The sequence below is a fragment of the Aphis gossypii genome, chromosome 2 (assembly GCF_020184175.1).
Source record: "Aphis gossypii isolate Hap1 chromosome 2, ASM2018417v2, whole genome shotgun sequence".
Lineage (NCBI taxonomy): Eukaryota > Metazoa > Arthropoda > Insecta > Hemiptera > Aphididae > Aphis > Aphis gossypii.
Genome location: NC_065531.1, coordinates 46,366,680 through 46,382,645, shown reverse-complemented (window position 1 = coordinate 46,382,645; position 15,966 = coordinate 46,366,680). Strand labels below are relative to the sequence as shown.

General features: G+C 27.5%; 2 protein-coding genes and 1 long non-coding RNA gene across 5 annotated transcripts in view; all 3 read right to left on the bottom strand.

The window, feature by feature from the left end:
- Nucleotides 1-513: 513 nt before the first annotated feature.
- LOC114119053 (V-type proton ATPase catalytic subunit A) lies at nucleotides 514-5,297 on the bottom strand. Its single transcript, XM_027980512.2, has 12 exons — nucleotides 5,152-5,297; nucleotides 3,767-3,859; nucleotides 3,578-3,690; nucleotides 3,138-3,503; nucleotides 2,923-3,074; nucleotides 2,716-2,857; nucleotides 2,504-2,633; nucleotides 2,271-2,397; nucleotides 1,962-2,210; nucleotides 1,693-1,899; nucleotides 1,445-1,634; nucleotides 514-1,388 (listed from the first exon to the last, which is right to left on the bottom strand). Exons 2-12 carry the CDS (start codon nucleotides 3,840-3,842, stop codon nucleotides 1,296-1,298), a joined length of 1,845 nt encoding a protein of 614 aa, XP_027836313.1. The 5' UTR covers nucleotides 3,843-3,859; nucleotides 5,152-5,297; the 3' UTR covers nucleotides 514-1,295.
- Nucleotides 5,298-6,033: 736 nt separating this feature from the next.
- LOC126550143 (uncharacterized) lies at nucleotides 6,034-9,342 on the bottom strand. The gene is made up of 4 exons (XR_007604189.1): nucleotides 8,678-9,342; nucleotides 8,439-8,572; nucleotides 7,402-7,978; nucleotides 6,034-6,588 (listed from the first exon to the last, which is right to left on the bottom strand). It is a non-coding gene; the product is annotated as an uncharacterized LOC126550143 (long non-coding RNA).
- Nucleotides 9,343-10,314: 972 nt separating this feature from the next.
- The window catches only part of LOC114119047 (dystrophin, isoforms A/C/F/G/H), a 54,625-nt gene continuing 48,973 nt past the window's right edge, over nucleotides 10,315-15,966 (bottom strand). Inside the window, exons 60-68 of one of the 3 annotated variants that reach the window (XM_050201141.1) lie at nucleotides 15,717-15,921; nucleotides 15,375-15,645; nucleotides 14,768-15,288; nucleotides 13,631-13,774; nucleotides 13,323-13,560; nucleotides 12,121-12,202; nucleotides 11,920-12,021; nucleotides 11,670-11,695; nucleotides 11,562-11,608 (exon numbers count right to left, since the gene is read on the bottom strand). In XM_050201141.1, the coding sequence (XP_050057098.1) occupies nucleotides 11,670-11,695; nucleotides 11,920-12,021; nucleotides 12,121-12,202; nucleotides 13,323-13,560; nucleotides 13,631-13,774; nucleotides 14,768-15,288; nucleotides 15,375-15,645; nucleotides 15,717-15,921 (1,589 nt within the window). In that variant the 3' untranslated portion in view covers nucleotides 11,562-11,608. Of the gene's footprint in view, nucleotides 11,609-11,669; nucleotides 11,696-11,919; nucleotides 12,022-12,120; nucleotides 12,203-13,322; nucleotides 13,561-13,630; nucleotides 13,775-14,767; nucleotides 15,289-15,374; nucleotides 15,646-15,716; nucleotides 15,922-15,966 lie in introns of all 3 variants that reach the window. The other 2 variants (XM_050201140.1, XM_050201139.1) reach the window with 2 other exon arrangements.

Here is a 15,966-nt window from a genome sequence, read left to right as displayed (position 1 = left end):
TTGGAATACTTTTTGTGAAATATTCTAAATACTTGAAAATATTATTATTAAGTATTCAGATATATATTCTGAATACTTTTTTTTAAGTATTTGGAATATGCATTCAAAATACATTTAAAAAGTATTTTATCCAAGTCTGGTTTTACAGGCATTCATATATGTGCATATGTATATTTTATTTCATTAACATTTAATGAAATAATTGATATTACAAATTAGTTATATATGCACAAAACGTAATACACTTGTTACTTCTATAAGTTGTAGAAATAATGATGTAATTATTTGTTAAATTGTCTTTTCTCATTTGTTATCAATATATCATATTGTTACAACAATAATAATTGTTAGTTGTTACAACTCATATACACTAAGAATTCTAGTAATTATTTTTGACAAAAACAAAAGGGATATACTAACTGGATGTTTAAAACATAAACATAATTTTATTCATTGGGAAAGATAATATATTACTTAAAGTAAAGGATGTTCAAATTAAACAAATAAATACAATTTTACAATAAATTTGGAATGTATTTGTTAATTATCATTGATAACAGATTACCTAATAATATTTTACAAATATTAAATTTACCAAGTACACTATAATGGTCTCTTTCATAAGAATAAACCCCTACATTATTTAATATAATTCATAGACTATAATATAATTATAATATAATTAAAAACAACAAAACAATCATTCATGACGAAAAACCATATTTAGCTAACCAAAAAAACATTGTCAATAATTATTTAGATTACTTATATATATTTTTTATATGGCGGGAAACCGTTTTTAAAATGTAATATTTAAATTTTTTGTATTGCCAAAAAATAAAAACAATTAAAATAGTACTGATTCAACTATTTTTTAAATTATTATTATAGTAGGCAATTTCATAATAAATAATTTATATTTACATGATAAAAAGTGTATTTATATCTTTAAATAATGATCAATTGAAATGAATGTATAAAATTCACATGGTATGGTTGATTATTGTCGAATTAAAATTAAATTATAAAATAATAGTTCACTTATTGTGAAAGAAATCTACAAGAATGGAATGACGAATAAAATGAATAATAAAAAATTTTTGACGGTGACACACATAAACAACAAGTTTAAAAACAAAAAGAATCTTACATCCGTCACCACAGTTTCATTCTATGATGTGCGCTAATTTTACTTAAGCTGGAGTAAACAACAACAATTTATTATATTATATATTTTTTTTTTACAAACTTTTGTTTTGTTTTTGAATAACGATATATTAATGTGAAAAATACTTTTAATCCTCCAGATTCCTAAAGGCTTGCTGGATGTCATCATATAACTGATCAAAGTCAGCACGGATTTTAGCTTCGCCGTCTTTAACTGGGTCCTATTAATCAGACACATTTACTAAAAAAATTCTTACAATAAAAATATGTACTTTACCTTGAACTTCATGGAGGATAACTGGTAAAGTATATTGCCCATACTGTCCCTGATTACAGACCAAGTGATCTTGTTTTCAGATTGGGCTGTTGACTCAACAACATGACGTGCCATGTCATAAAACGCAATAGTATTTCGTAACATTCCAACAGTTTTGTAAAATGGACAAAAACGATCATAAGGCGAATAACTAAAAAAAAAAATTCAAAATTATATGAGCATGTTATTGCTTTCGACCAAATAATTACCTGTTTTGTTGTAAGAAATCATCTTTCAATAGTTTAGCAACTTCTAATGTAATTTTATCAGATTCAGCTAGTGATGCTTTACCAACTAATTGCACAATTTCAGATAAATCTTCTTCTTCTTGTAAAATCTCCTTAACTTTAGTTCTTAAAGGTACAAATTCAGGGAAGTTCTTGTCATAAAAATCATCCAAAGCTCTTGTATATTTACTACAAATCATAAACTACTATTAAAAAATATCTGAAATATAATTAGTTATTTTTATTAATACCTGTATGAAATAAGCCAATTAATGGAAGGAAAGTGTTTACGTTGAGCCAATTTTTTATCCAAACCCCAAAACACTTGTACAATACCTAAAGTAGCTGATGTAACCGGATCAGAGAAGTCACCACCGGGAGGACTGACAGCTCCAACAATACTAACTGAACCTTCTCGTTCAGGATTACCTAGACATTTTACTCGACCAGCTCTTTCGTAGAATGAAGCCAAACGAGCACCCAAATATGCAGGATAACCACTAATAAAAAAAAACATTTTATTAAATAAATAAACACAAAAATATATTTTCTTAACATACCTATCAGCAGGCATTTCAGCGAGACGACCAGAAATTTCACGCAAAGCTTCAGCCCAACGAGATGTTGAATCAGCCATCATAGATACATTATATCCCATGTCTCTGAAGTACTCGGATAAAGTAATACCTAAAAAAATTATTTTTAGTTTTATATTCCATTAAAATAATATTAAAACAACCATTAAGGAGTTTATAAAATTATATAATATAATATTCATTATAATTATTATTACCAGTATAAATTGAAGCTTCTCGAGCAGCTACAGGCATGTTAGAAGTATTAGCAACTAAAGCAGTTCTTTTCATGATAGATTCAGTTACACCATCAACTTCAATAGACAATTCTGGGAAATCTCCAAGTACCTAATTTTAATAATTTTTTAATATATAATTATATGTACAAATACATTTAAAATATTTTTTATAAATTTATATATTATTTTACCTCAGCCATTTCATTACCACGTTCTCCACAACCAACATATACAATGACATCAGAATTTGAATATTTAGATAAAGCTTGAGATATAACAGTTTTTCCACAACCAAAAGCTCCAGGAATAGCAGTTGTTCCACCTTGTACACAACTAAACAAATACAATAAAAATATAAAAAAAAAAATATTTTATTTATTTAACATTATTTAACATACGGAAATAGAGAGTCAAGTACTCGTTGTCCTGTTAAAAGTGGATAATTGGCAGGCAACTTTTCAGTGACTGGGCGTGGCTGACGTACGGGCCAAACTTGCAACATAGTAAATGATGACTTTTCTCCATCAAATTCTGTTTCCAATATAATATCCTAAGAAACAAAATAATAACTGAATAGTTGTTCTGTAAGGACAAAATTATAAGTTATATTTACATCAACTTTATAGTTTCCCGGTGGAGCTTGGAATACAACTGTTCCCTTAGCTTTAGGTGGCAACATTAATTTATGTTTAACCAGAGTATTTTCATGAACAAGGCCAAAGAGGTCTCCTCCAGTTATATGGCTTCCAATCTTAATATTGGATGGGTTGTAATCCCAAGTAACACTACGACCTAAAGCAGGTATATTAACACCCTTGGGAATGTAGATGTTTTGGGTGAGTTCATTAATATCTTTTAATGGTCGTTGAATACCATCAAATATACTTCCCAATATGCCAGGTCCTAATTCAACAGAAAGTGGTTTTCCAGTTCTTAACACCGGGTCACCAACAGTAACGCCAGACGTATCTTCGTAAACCTAGAAAAAATATATTGCATGATTAATTATTTAATTATTTAAAAAGATAAAATAATAATTTTAATATTACCAACCTGAATTGTAGCCATATCACCTTCTAAACGAATAATTTCACCAACCAGTTGAAAGTAACCTACACGAACCAGTTCGTACATAGCTGATCCAGACATCTTTTCAGCTGTAACAACTAAAATCAAAAAACAATGATAAGAATAAAAAATAACGTACATAAAAATGTAAATGTATTTATTTATTAAATTAACCTGGTCCAGATACAGCAAACACAAACCCATATGCACTTTCATGGTCTTCATCCTCAAATGTTTTTAATGAAGTCATTTTTGAATTATTTTTATCTGAATTGTAAAAAAAAAAAAAATTAGTATTACAAACATATATTTATAATACTTGATAAAAAATTAATGAAAATATTACTAATATTATTTGTATATATGAATGTTGTTAAGGGCTAACAAAGTATTTAAGATTAATTATTTACTCCTAAACTGCTTAATAAATATAATCATAATATACCTATTATTAAATTATAATGCTAACTTAAAAATGCTAATACATATTATATTAATGTTATTTTTTATATTTTAATAAAAATAATAATTAAAAGACAATGTAATTATATTTACAGATTGAAGTTCTATCTAGTACCTATTAACAAGAAATGATTTGAAAAAATAATAAGTAATAGTCAGTAAGTAAATATACATAACTACAAGTATTAAAGATTATAATAATTTCAAATATTAAATATATCAAGTCAAATAGTTTTCTTCATTAAAATATCAATCTTTTTTGTGAATCTAGTAATACTCATACATGAATAAAATGTTTTACCTAATGATCCACAACAAGTTTTAATAGAATTCCACATATTTTATAATGTATACTAAATTAAAATACGGACTAATATTATAAATCAAGTGCAACATTAATTTATTAAAAAAAATAAATATACATACAATGTAACAAGTGGTACATGAACTGGCATAGTTAGTTTTAAATATTGTAGTTCAGCTTATAAAATGTTATATAAGTTACACAGAGCAAGAAGAATTTACAAATATTAAGATGTAAACCATAAATCACTGTAAATATTTTAACATGAATTTAATCCATTATCTTGGTTCTTGTTATTTGCATAAAAAATATATTTTTAATAAATTACATAATTTTATTTGTGGTTATAAATATAAATAGATATGCTTCAAATACTGTTTAGAAGCCCGTGAACAAATAATTCAGTACCATTAAAGTGTACTAAATTAAACACAATTACCATTTAGTTAATTAATATCCAAAAATAAGGCGGATCCCACTTTAATTAGGTTAGGATTGACAATGAACTAGGAAAAATATTTACAAGCATCATTTGAGTATTTAACAAAATATTGTAGGAAAAATTAAGTTTCAGATTATAATATTTCGTTAGTATGGACTTGAGGGTGTTGGCCGAAGCCGTCAAAACTGGGAGGGTACCATTAAAGGGTTGATAACTATTGATAACGGGAGGTTAAGGGTGCAACGTCAAAAATATGGATGACCATTGGGTCAGTCTAAACAGTCTTATAATTATATTGAAAGCAATAGAAGCACATTGGTAAAAAAATTCATAATTAAAAATTCTACTCACTTGAATATCTGCACGGGCGTATCCTTTTTTGATTGAAACTTTGAAAGACAACTCCGAAAGCCACAACTCATACAGTGCTGCTACTGGCGGTGAATGGAGCGACCGCGACTTGAAAAATAATGGGTGGAACTCTAATCAGCTGACTGTGAGACGTCTATCAGCACGTACAACAACATAGTTTCTACTGCCAACTTTCCGAGATGAGTAATTGATAATATGAGAATTAAAAAAAATAAATATTTTATAATAAACAATAATTAAAAATTATTTTCTATTTTTTTTTATATACTTTTTTTTTTTAGTGAAAATTTAGTCTTTAGCATACAATTATGTGTATCAAATATCAATATCAATCTTCTTCTTCTAAGCAATCTAAGTAATAAAATAATATTTCTAGAATTGAAAATAGTCTGAATAATAATCAAAATTTATCAAATAGAAAGAGATAGAAGTATCGAATTATGATAGCTCTTTCATAGAACCACAGAACTATAGCCTAATAGAACTATAGAGGTCTCTATAATAATAATACAATTAATACTTATTAAGATAATTAATGTAAATAATAAATAATATGTAATAATGTACTACTACAGATATAATGAGTATTGAGTATATAATTTTAAATTAGCCAATTTGAGACTGAGTGCTATGACGTATACTATATTATTGTCATATTTTTATGAATTAAACGGAATCCAACCAATCAAAAAGTTATATATTATATTTAATAATATTACGACAGTTAATTAACAGTAAAATAAAAAAATCTTAATTATTTTAATATTTAACCATGATGTCTTTTTACACAATATAGGTTCGTGTATTATAAATAATTTTAAAATAGCATTATAATATTAAGCTGTGTAACTACTGTTTCTGTTCATAAATAATATAATCAATAGAAATTAAAGAGTTGAAACACCAATTTATTCTTTATATAGAAGTACCTACTTATCATTTAGGTAGACTACTTGGATATATCACATAGGTTTTAATTTATATAGGTATGTACTAAGTACCTACTCTAATTTTGCTGTTTCAGTCAGTTTCCATTATCTCATTATTCATAAATTCAAATGTTTTAATGTATAAATGAATAAAAGAAATAGTTTTAAGGTTGTAACAACTAACTATAAACTAAATCGAATGATTCAAATCAGTGGCGTAGACAAGAATTTTTATTGGGTGGAGGGGATATATATACCTCAAAAAACTACCTAGTAAATTTTCGCGAAAAAGTTTATTTTTTATTTTTTTATTATCGATATGGGTAATGTATAAGATGCATATAAAATATAAAAAGTGAGCCGCCGTCCGCATACCCTCTTTTTTTTTGTCCCTTGGCAATTCCGACGCCGCCGGCCAAGTCTTAGCCGCACCGGTCGCCGCCGCCGCTAGTTCCGTATGTATGTAGCACCAATCGTTTTTTTTCACCTATTTATTTTTGTTTATACAATTTGTTAGAAATATATTTACAATAAGCACAATAGATGGAATGATATATTATAATAGGTCATGGTTGGCTTGAGTGAAGAAACTATTCAGTAATAGCACTTCATGGCATGGGTGGTGGCGGTTAGTCGATTAGCCGGCTAGTTGACTAGTACCTAGGTCACGACACCAGTTGCGCTTTATAAACGTCGATCAAAGTCGCCCGGAAGTGTTAGTGAAGAGAGGTTTTGGATGAGGGGGTTACGATGATTTGCAAGTTAAAGGTAGAAATGTTTGTATAAGGTTTTAGCGACGTTTTTGACTGTCGGAATAAGGAGGTCCCTGTGGAGAGTATCATTCGATACGTAAAAAGGAGCTTTGGTTATCTATCGGAGGCATTTAAATTGAAATGTTTGGATTCTGTTTGTGTTAGACTCTTTGTCTGATCCCCAAAGTTGAATTTCATAAGACCAAATAGGTTTGAGGAGTACCTTATAAATAAGAATTTTATTATGTAGTGTGACATGTTTGGATGAAAGAAGGAGGCGAAGCTGTCTTAGACGATTATTAAGTACTAGTCGTTTGTTATGTATGTGGGCACTGGGCAGCCCATGTTAGTCGGCGGTCTAGATGTAGACCTAGGTAACGCACATTTTGGGCGGTTGGGAAAGGTTGGTTGTTAAGTGTGATAGAAGGGCAGTTTATGGGTCTGAGCATGAAAGTGCAGTGAATTGATTTAGATTCATTTATTTTGAATCCCCATTCTTTGTACCACGCCGAGAGCATATCGAAGTGTGTTTGGATTCGGTAAGATACCTCAAGAGGGTCGTGGTGGAGGGCTAGGATGGCTTTATCATCAGCGAAGTCATCAGTGACGGTAAGGTTGGTAGTGGGTAGGTCTGATGTGTACAGATTGAACAGGATAGGCGCCGATCATATGTAGCACCAAACTCTTATTATATATTATAAGCTCGTTCCGAGTTTCGTTTTCCACCTTCCGTCGTCGCCAAAATCGTACACCGCCGAGGCGCCGAAGCGCACGACATCGCGCGCTAGCAGCCATTGCCGCCGTCCCGAAGAAATCGAGCCTCGTTTTCCGTCGAGATGGTCGTCGCGTCGCGCGTCCAAGTAAACACGCCCGCGACACTCGTTCGCCCGCACAGCATCGGTCGTGAAAATGTGCTGCGAAGGTGACCAATAGAACTCTAGTTATATAGTTGTACCATACGCCATCTCCTATATTATATTCTCTCTGCTCAGTTTTGTGTCGTCCTGCCCGAAGTTTTTGTTTTTGTTTTTTTATTAATTATTGTTCAAAAAGCTATTTGGTAACTTTTTTCATTTATTTACCCATGTTTTGTTTTGTTCTAAGCTACTTTGGTGACTTTTTTACCTACAACGAATTAAATATATATATATTTTTAAATTATGTGCCATATTGTGCCATCCATGTTTTTTGTCATTACCTAGTTAAAAATGTTTATAGGTAAAATAAGATATTTTGATAAAAAAAAAATGTAGGTACCTATTCTTTTTTTACTATAAATTTATAAGTTAAATTTTTACGTAGGTACATTCGTTATTAGTTATTACTGATGTTAATGAACAATATAATGTGTTTCTTTACCAATTTTTTTTTTTTTTTTATATAAAATTAATTTAATAAGTGTTCAATTATTTTAGTAGTAAAAATTATTATTATGTTGTATTACTTCAAATACTTAGTTGGTAGATAGGTATCCAGGTTAGGATACATTACTCATATAGGTGACCTACCTACTATATCTACATCAGAGCGTTACTCACTTGACCACTTTTTTTTTCTTTTTATTTATATATAAATTTATTCTCACCATAAGAACAATAGAAATGTTGTCGTCAAGGAAATTATTTTTCGGTGTTTATATATATCTATTTATTCATCTTTGCCAGACAAATATTTCAACATTATCTACCTATTATTCTAAGTGTTCTATCGTGTAGGTACCTATATCACATCAATATAAATAAATTATGTTTCATGTAGTTAAGCTGATTAATAGTATTAAGAAAGAAGAATAAATAAATTAATAAATTAATTAAGAAGTCCGACCTGTCAGTGAGAAGTAGCTGTTAACAATTTTACACGCCTGGAAAGAAAGTACAGCCCATTGCCGAGTATATAATATTGCAACGATTTTGTCTTTTTAATCTATATTGAGGAGCACGGACGCACGGTATATCGATAGGTTGAATTTATACTCCACGGATGCGATGCTCGGCAATGAGCTGTACTTCTTTCCAGGTGTGTAAAATTGTTAACAGCTACTTTTGACCATGAACATATTAAATACTGTCTATAATATGTAACGATAAATACCTACTTATGTCTTATTAGTTATTATATACATAAATATGCAATAGATATAAGCTTTTTGCGTTGTGCAGAAAATTATTATTAGGTACAACAACAATTATCTAGTATAATTAGTATATTTTTGTTTTGTGCACCAGAGGTGTTAAGTTTATTATATACCAGGCTAAAAATCGTCAAAAATAATATGAAAACGTAAAGATTTCAAATTATGGTATAGACCAGTGGTTCCCAAACTGTGCTCCGCGGAGCCCTTGGTGCTCCGCAACGGTTTCCCAAGGGCTCCGTCCGTTACACCACAAAAAATTTAAACATTTCTAAATTGTTCGTCATTTAAACTTAATTTTTAAATGTTTTTAACTAGTTTTATTTTAATTTTTTGTAGATTTCAATAGTAAATAAATAATATTTTCTCCAGTTCTTTAAATACTGTTGTTTCTTTTATTTATAAATATAATTTTATTTTGACTCCCGTCTGTATACAATTCGTATTTATTATGCTTCATAGAACATAGGCAAATACAAATTAACGTTAAATATTTCTTGGGGCTCCACAATAAACTTCTGCTTAAAAAAAGGCTCCGGAACTGAATAAGTTTGGGAACCGCTGGTATAGACGATTGTATATGGTTAAAATTTTCAATTCTCCTACATAAGTACTAACTTTTAAATTTTTATAAGTCGATTAAACATAAGTTTAATTCATTATGTATTCTTATTTTATTATACACTGAATTTTTTAATTATATTATGTTCACAAACACAAAACACAACTTATGTAAAATAGTTTGTCCCGTTAATCATCATAAAAAAATAAATATACTTATGTCTTAAAATGATTGTATATTTTACAAAATAAGGGACATTTCAGGAGAAGGGGGAATTATAATCCGTTATATTCCCCCTTCCCCATTACCCCTGCGGCAACACAACTATTCATACTAATCTACAGCATTTTTGATTTATTAGTTAATAATAACTAAAAACCAATAATAATACATGAAATAATATTACAATAAAATTACTGTATATATAATATTATAATTTATATATGCGATTTGTGTTTGAAAAACATAGTCAGTTAAAAGGTTTTTTTCCTAACCACCTTTTGAATGACAAAAAATATCCCTTCATTTTTAACAAATAAAATACAAAAAAGCCACGTAATTTATTAGAATCTAAGCCAAGTAAGCCATTGTTTAACGCATATACTTTTAAAGGACATAGTATTAACAATTTATATAGATTTGATTCAATAAGCATAATAACTCGTAAACAACAATCAACAATCAAGGATTAAACACGATTAAGTTTTGTAATAAAAGTAAAAAAACAAATTTTTTTTAAATTAGTATGTTTTTATTTTGTTTGTTATTGCTATATAGTTTCCTATTTAAAAATAAGTTAAATAATAATAATAATAATTACAATATAACATTAATTATATAATTATGAATGATATTAAGTTTTTAACCTCTTAACCAAATTATAAATAAATCAAAATTAATAATGTATTAAACGTTTGAATAAAATAAACAAAAAAAAAAAAAAAAATTAAAAAACAAAAAAAATTTGCCTACTATAATTGTAATGTAGGTATATAGCATAATATTATTAATTATTATCATATAACACTTATAAGTAACTACATACAATATGTATGGGAAATCGTACAAAATTGTGATTGTCCTTATATTAAAATGTAATAATTATATTTATTATCAAATATTATTTTAATTAAAAATGCGAGTTCTAGTTTTATATTTGTAATGAAAAAATAAAAAAATTAAATAAAGATATTTTTAAGATATAACTTTTGATATGTTAGGTAGTGGGATCTACAGTGAAATTACACTATGCAACTTTTGACCCTAAAATTTGAAATTGTTCATCACATTTTAACAATAAACACCTGTATTTACATTATTGATATTATTAACAGCGATAAAATTATGATAAACTAAAATAAAATATAAATTTAAAATAGGAAAGATAAAATTATAATAAATTTGTCTTGAAAAGAAAAAAAGTAATGGCACATAACTGATTAATAACTGATGTATAAATATACACTAAAATAATGTATTAAAATGTAATTATAAAAAATACTAATTTTGTGTAATTTGATATTTTGTAATTTTGTGTAATAAAACTCATAGTTTTAATTTAAAATGATGAGTGATTTAATACTTATTTGTTACTACATCAACATTAAATAGGTTTTCAAGAACAATGTAAAGATGAAAATTATTTTTGATCTCAATTTTGTAGCAAACAAAAATTACAATTATACATCTATTGATTAAAAATACTAAGATTTGTATACAGAAAATATATAACTGTTCTCACTGAAAATAACTTTTTTTATATAAAACTAGTGAAATTTATCTTATATCACTACAAAACTATCATTTTTAATACTATGAAATTAAATACTCAAAAATATGTTGGTAAACAAGTTATTTTACAAACATTCCTACCATAGAATTCATCAAAATTTTGATATGTAAGTACATATTATAATTATAACATACATATTTAACAAATAATAATAATAATAATAATAATACTATTCATATTGTACTACTATGTCATAATATACTCTTTAATTTTCATGTTCGTCTGTTGTCATGGCAGTTACAAGTTCAGTAACAACTTTACCTAGATCACCTATAAAGAATGAACAAATAATTATTTTTCTTAAAAAATATTGTGTTATAATAATACTAACCTAGATTTTTCCATTTCCGTGAACAGCTAACAAATAATGGAATATTAGTAGTATTAAAAATGTAATAGATAAAAGTATAAAACAAAATGTCATGATACAGAAAATATATTATATATATTTAAAAACCATAACTAACCATTAAATAAAAAATAATGACAATTTGTTTTGGTATTATACTATTATCAGATAAGACAGTTTGATTTAAACACTTAAATTATATAGAAAAATAGTATTTTAAATTTTATTTTACCTGCCATATGATGTAAGTTACCAACAGCATGATGAGATGCCGAAATTGGTGGAGGAGGTGGTCTCTCCAAAGTATTACGGCTATTGTTTTCTGACCAATTTCCTAAAAAAAAAAAAAAAAAATTATATTAAAATAAAAGGGAACAAGATTTACTGAGATAAATTTATACATAAATATATTAATTAATTATTCTAGATTTACCTGATTTGTCAGAAGGATTTTGCAAAGGAGAATCACAAGCTAATTGAGAAGCTGTCACTGACCTTGTTTGGAATGTTGCTGGCTAAAATAATAATAAAAAAAATCATAAGAATTAATTCAAAACAATAGGTACTTTAAGTAAAATAATTTTTGTTATTTATAAATTAATGCTTTGATTTAAAACCGTTAAATTTGTAAGAATTAAAAATATCTTATATTATTTATCTATATACATATAGGAGACCGCCCCGATTCACTCATCAACGCCCAGACCAAACCGCTGGGTATAGGGACTTCAAATTTTGTACAGAGGTTCCTTAAGCAACGTAGAGGCGCACTAAGAAAGGATTTTTCAAAATTTGCATTTTAGAGGATTGTTAAAACGGGGATTTTGTGATTTACGATGGAATTTTTGTTTATAAATGGTTGCTATAACAATCTGATTTATGTGTTGATACATTTACATTTAGTCATTCTTGCCACAAGTGGAAGAACAACCAATGTAGTATTATATAAGGAGGTGCTTCAATAATAATATAAAAATATAATAATATTCACGGCCTATAAATATATGTATATGTTATCAATGTTTATAGCAAAACATACGCACACACACACAAAATTAAATTGTGAATTCGACGTAATATTAGTACTATCAATACAATTAAATTAAAAACTAACACACGGCATACGAAAATGCAAAAAATGAAAGTAACACACGGGCAACGCCGTGTCAGGTCAGCTAGTATTGTATATTGTAATAATGTATACATTATGTTTAAAATTTAAATACCATCTATATTGTATAGTCTATACTCTATAACCTCTTTTAGGCTTTTAATAGTAATATTTGTTTATTAATACAAACTTTTAATATGAATAATTTGAAAAAAAGTGTTTGAAAGTTATAATAATAGTAAATTATAATTTTAAATTATTTATTCAAACAAATTAAATAAATAAAAATAGTTAAAATAAATAAATAGTTCATTATTTTTTTTTATTTAAATAATTTAAATACAACAATAATGTAAATTAGTATTATGTTTTAAATAAGCTTCGGACATTTAAGCATAAATGGACAATCTCTACTTAGTAATTAACTTTTAAAAAATGTATAAAATAAATAATATCTATTTTTTTTTACTTTTTAAGTTCATAGAAGAATTTTATACACAATTATTTATATACTTTTCACTTACTTCTTCTAATAGTTGTCTAAGTCTTTGTAATTGTGCTTCTAATTGTCTGTTATGATCTTCCAATATTTGCATGCGTGCTTCAAGGCGGCCCTTATGCTGACGTAACATTCTTGCCTCGGATACCATATCGACTTCACCATTATTATTGGGTATAATATTGTAAGACCCTTTACTTCCAGTTCCAGTTTTTAGTTTTTCATATTCTTCTTGCAAGTGTGTATTTTCATCTTCTAATTCTCTATAATTGCATGTTAAAATATTTAATTATAATTATTATATTAATCTAATCAACCTAACTGAAAGCTTACTTTATCATAGCTTCTAACTCGTGTCGCTGATCAGCATCAATTGCCACCATTATTTGAACTGGACTCCTAGGTACAGATGGCAATGTTTCCGATCCACCATTTAAAGATTGACAATACTGGGCAATTAAATGATGTTCATCTTCACTGAAAATAATAATTAGCATTAAAAAAACTATTATCATTTGATTGTGATCTCTAGCAGTGACATGTTCACATGCTTTTTTAAGGTAGGGTATATTTATTTTTGATTTTTCTTCAATAACATTAAAATAATAAAAAATTGTTACTATAGATAGATAGATGCTATAGTTAATTATAATAAAATATTATTAATCAAATGTATAAGGTAAATATTTGTATATTTTTTATGGTATTAATGACATTTTGACAAAAATAATCTTGCGGTGAGGGTAAAAATGCATTAATTTTTTTAATACATTTATGTTATTATCAAGGCTTGGAAGTTAACGTGCTATAAAGTACTAAAAGATGAGAGTTCATATGTATTAAAAAACATCATAATATGAAGAAAAAATTGGAAAATATGCAATTTATTGAGTAAAATACAATTTATATAAATTAGGTACATGAGAAAAAAATAACAACCACTTTATATTATTCCATTATGGTACAATATTTATGTCTTGGTAAATTTGGATAAAAATAAATATGGGCCAGTCAACGGTCACTTTTAAAATTTTGGTAATCATATATCTAATATTCTTTTTGTTAAAAAAATAACGAAATATACAAAATTATGCAACAAACATTTTTTTACTTGATATCTGTGTATTATGGATCGGATTGTGTCAAATCAGAATTTCAATATGCACTTTCTAAAAAAATATGTAAATGCCTAAAATTCCGGACCTTGGTTATTATTATCAATCAACTAAATAACTTAATAACTTATATTATGAAATATTTAAAATACACACACACAAAAAAAAAAAAAATGTTGAAAACATTTATTTTTACTTTAATAATAAATTATACAATTTTTTTTTGTTGAAGAAAAAATCAATAGAAAAAAGAAATCCAAAAAAGGATATGACATTTCCTTTTCACTCTGTGATCATGTCTTTGTACTGGTATACTTAATGTTATATGATTTAATTTAATTAGATAATAACTTACGAATCTGGAGTAGAGTTGCTTCGTGCCCTATATTCAACTTCAGCTAGACGTGAAGCATACATCTCTAAGCGGTTGTGAACATCAGGTATAGTAGAAGGAGTATTAGAATGTTGCGGTGATGGAGAAGGACTCTCTAATGCATCACCTTCTAATACTGATTGAACAGGTAAATATCCAACACGTGGATGCTTTTTGAAATAACGTTTTGATTTGAATTTATTACGAAGAGCACGTGTGAAGTCCCTAACATCTTCACCGGATGTTGTTGTAGTACAATATTCTTGCATTGGATGAGTAAGTTTGTGGTGTTTGGCTTTACGACCAGAAAAGAAGCACGATTGACACATATCAAAATTAAAACATTTTAAGCACCGATATCTGAAACCAATTATAGGATATGTTTTGCAAATGTTGCACTTTGCTTGATGTTTTGCTGATTCAGCTTCAGCTAGCCTATGTAGCACGGCTAACCATACCATACTCTGTGGTTCTTGTTGTAACCAAACTAAGAAGTGCATAGCCTAAAATAATTTTTATTATAATTTAGTCAATTAATTCCTTTGTAGTATATTATGAGCAATTTTAAATGTATTTTAAATATACTCACTTCAATAACGGATTTATCTTTTCCAGCTTTTTGGAAACAACTTCGAACAGATGGTTCAATATTAGAACCACCAAATGATGCTACCTCACCCAATTGACGTGGTAATTGAATGCAATCATGCAACAAGAGACCTAATTTACGTTGATCTACTTGTCTATTTGGATCAGCTATTAATCTGAATAAATAACGATATTTTTCTTCTAAATGTCCTTTACATAATAATACTAGACCAACTTTAAATGATAATACACGGATTTGACCTGTACGTTGGCTAAGTAAACAAAAAATTAAAACAGTATATTATATAGGATAATATTTTAGAATTATAAATATATCTTTTACCTGTCATAAACATTTAATAGCCAATTCAAAGATAGGTCGAGACAAAGAGGAACATGTACTAAAGAAGGATGTTGAGATGCTAATGTATCAAAAATAGAACCTAGAATGGTTAGCATTTCTGATACGGTAATTAATTTGTCATTTTGAGCACGTAGACCATGATTATCAAATGATTCCAAAGCAGCTTCCAATGTCAACAAATCCACTAATATAAAACATAAGTTTTAAAAAACATTATTAACTGATATTC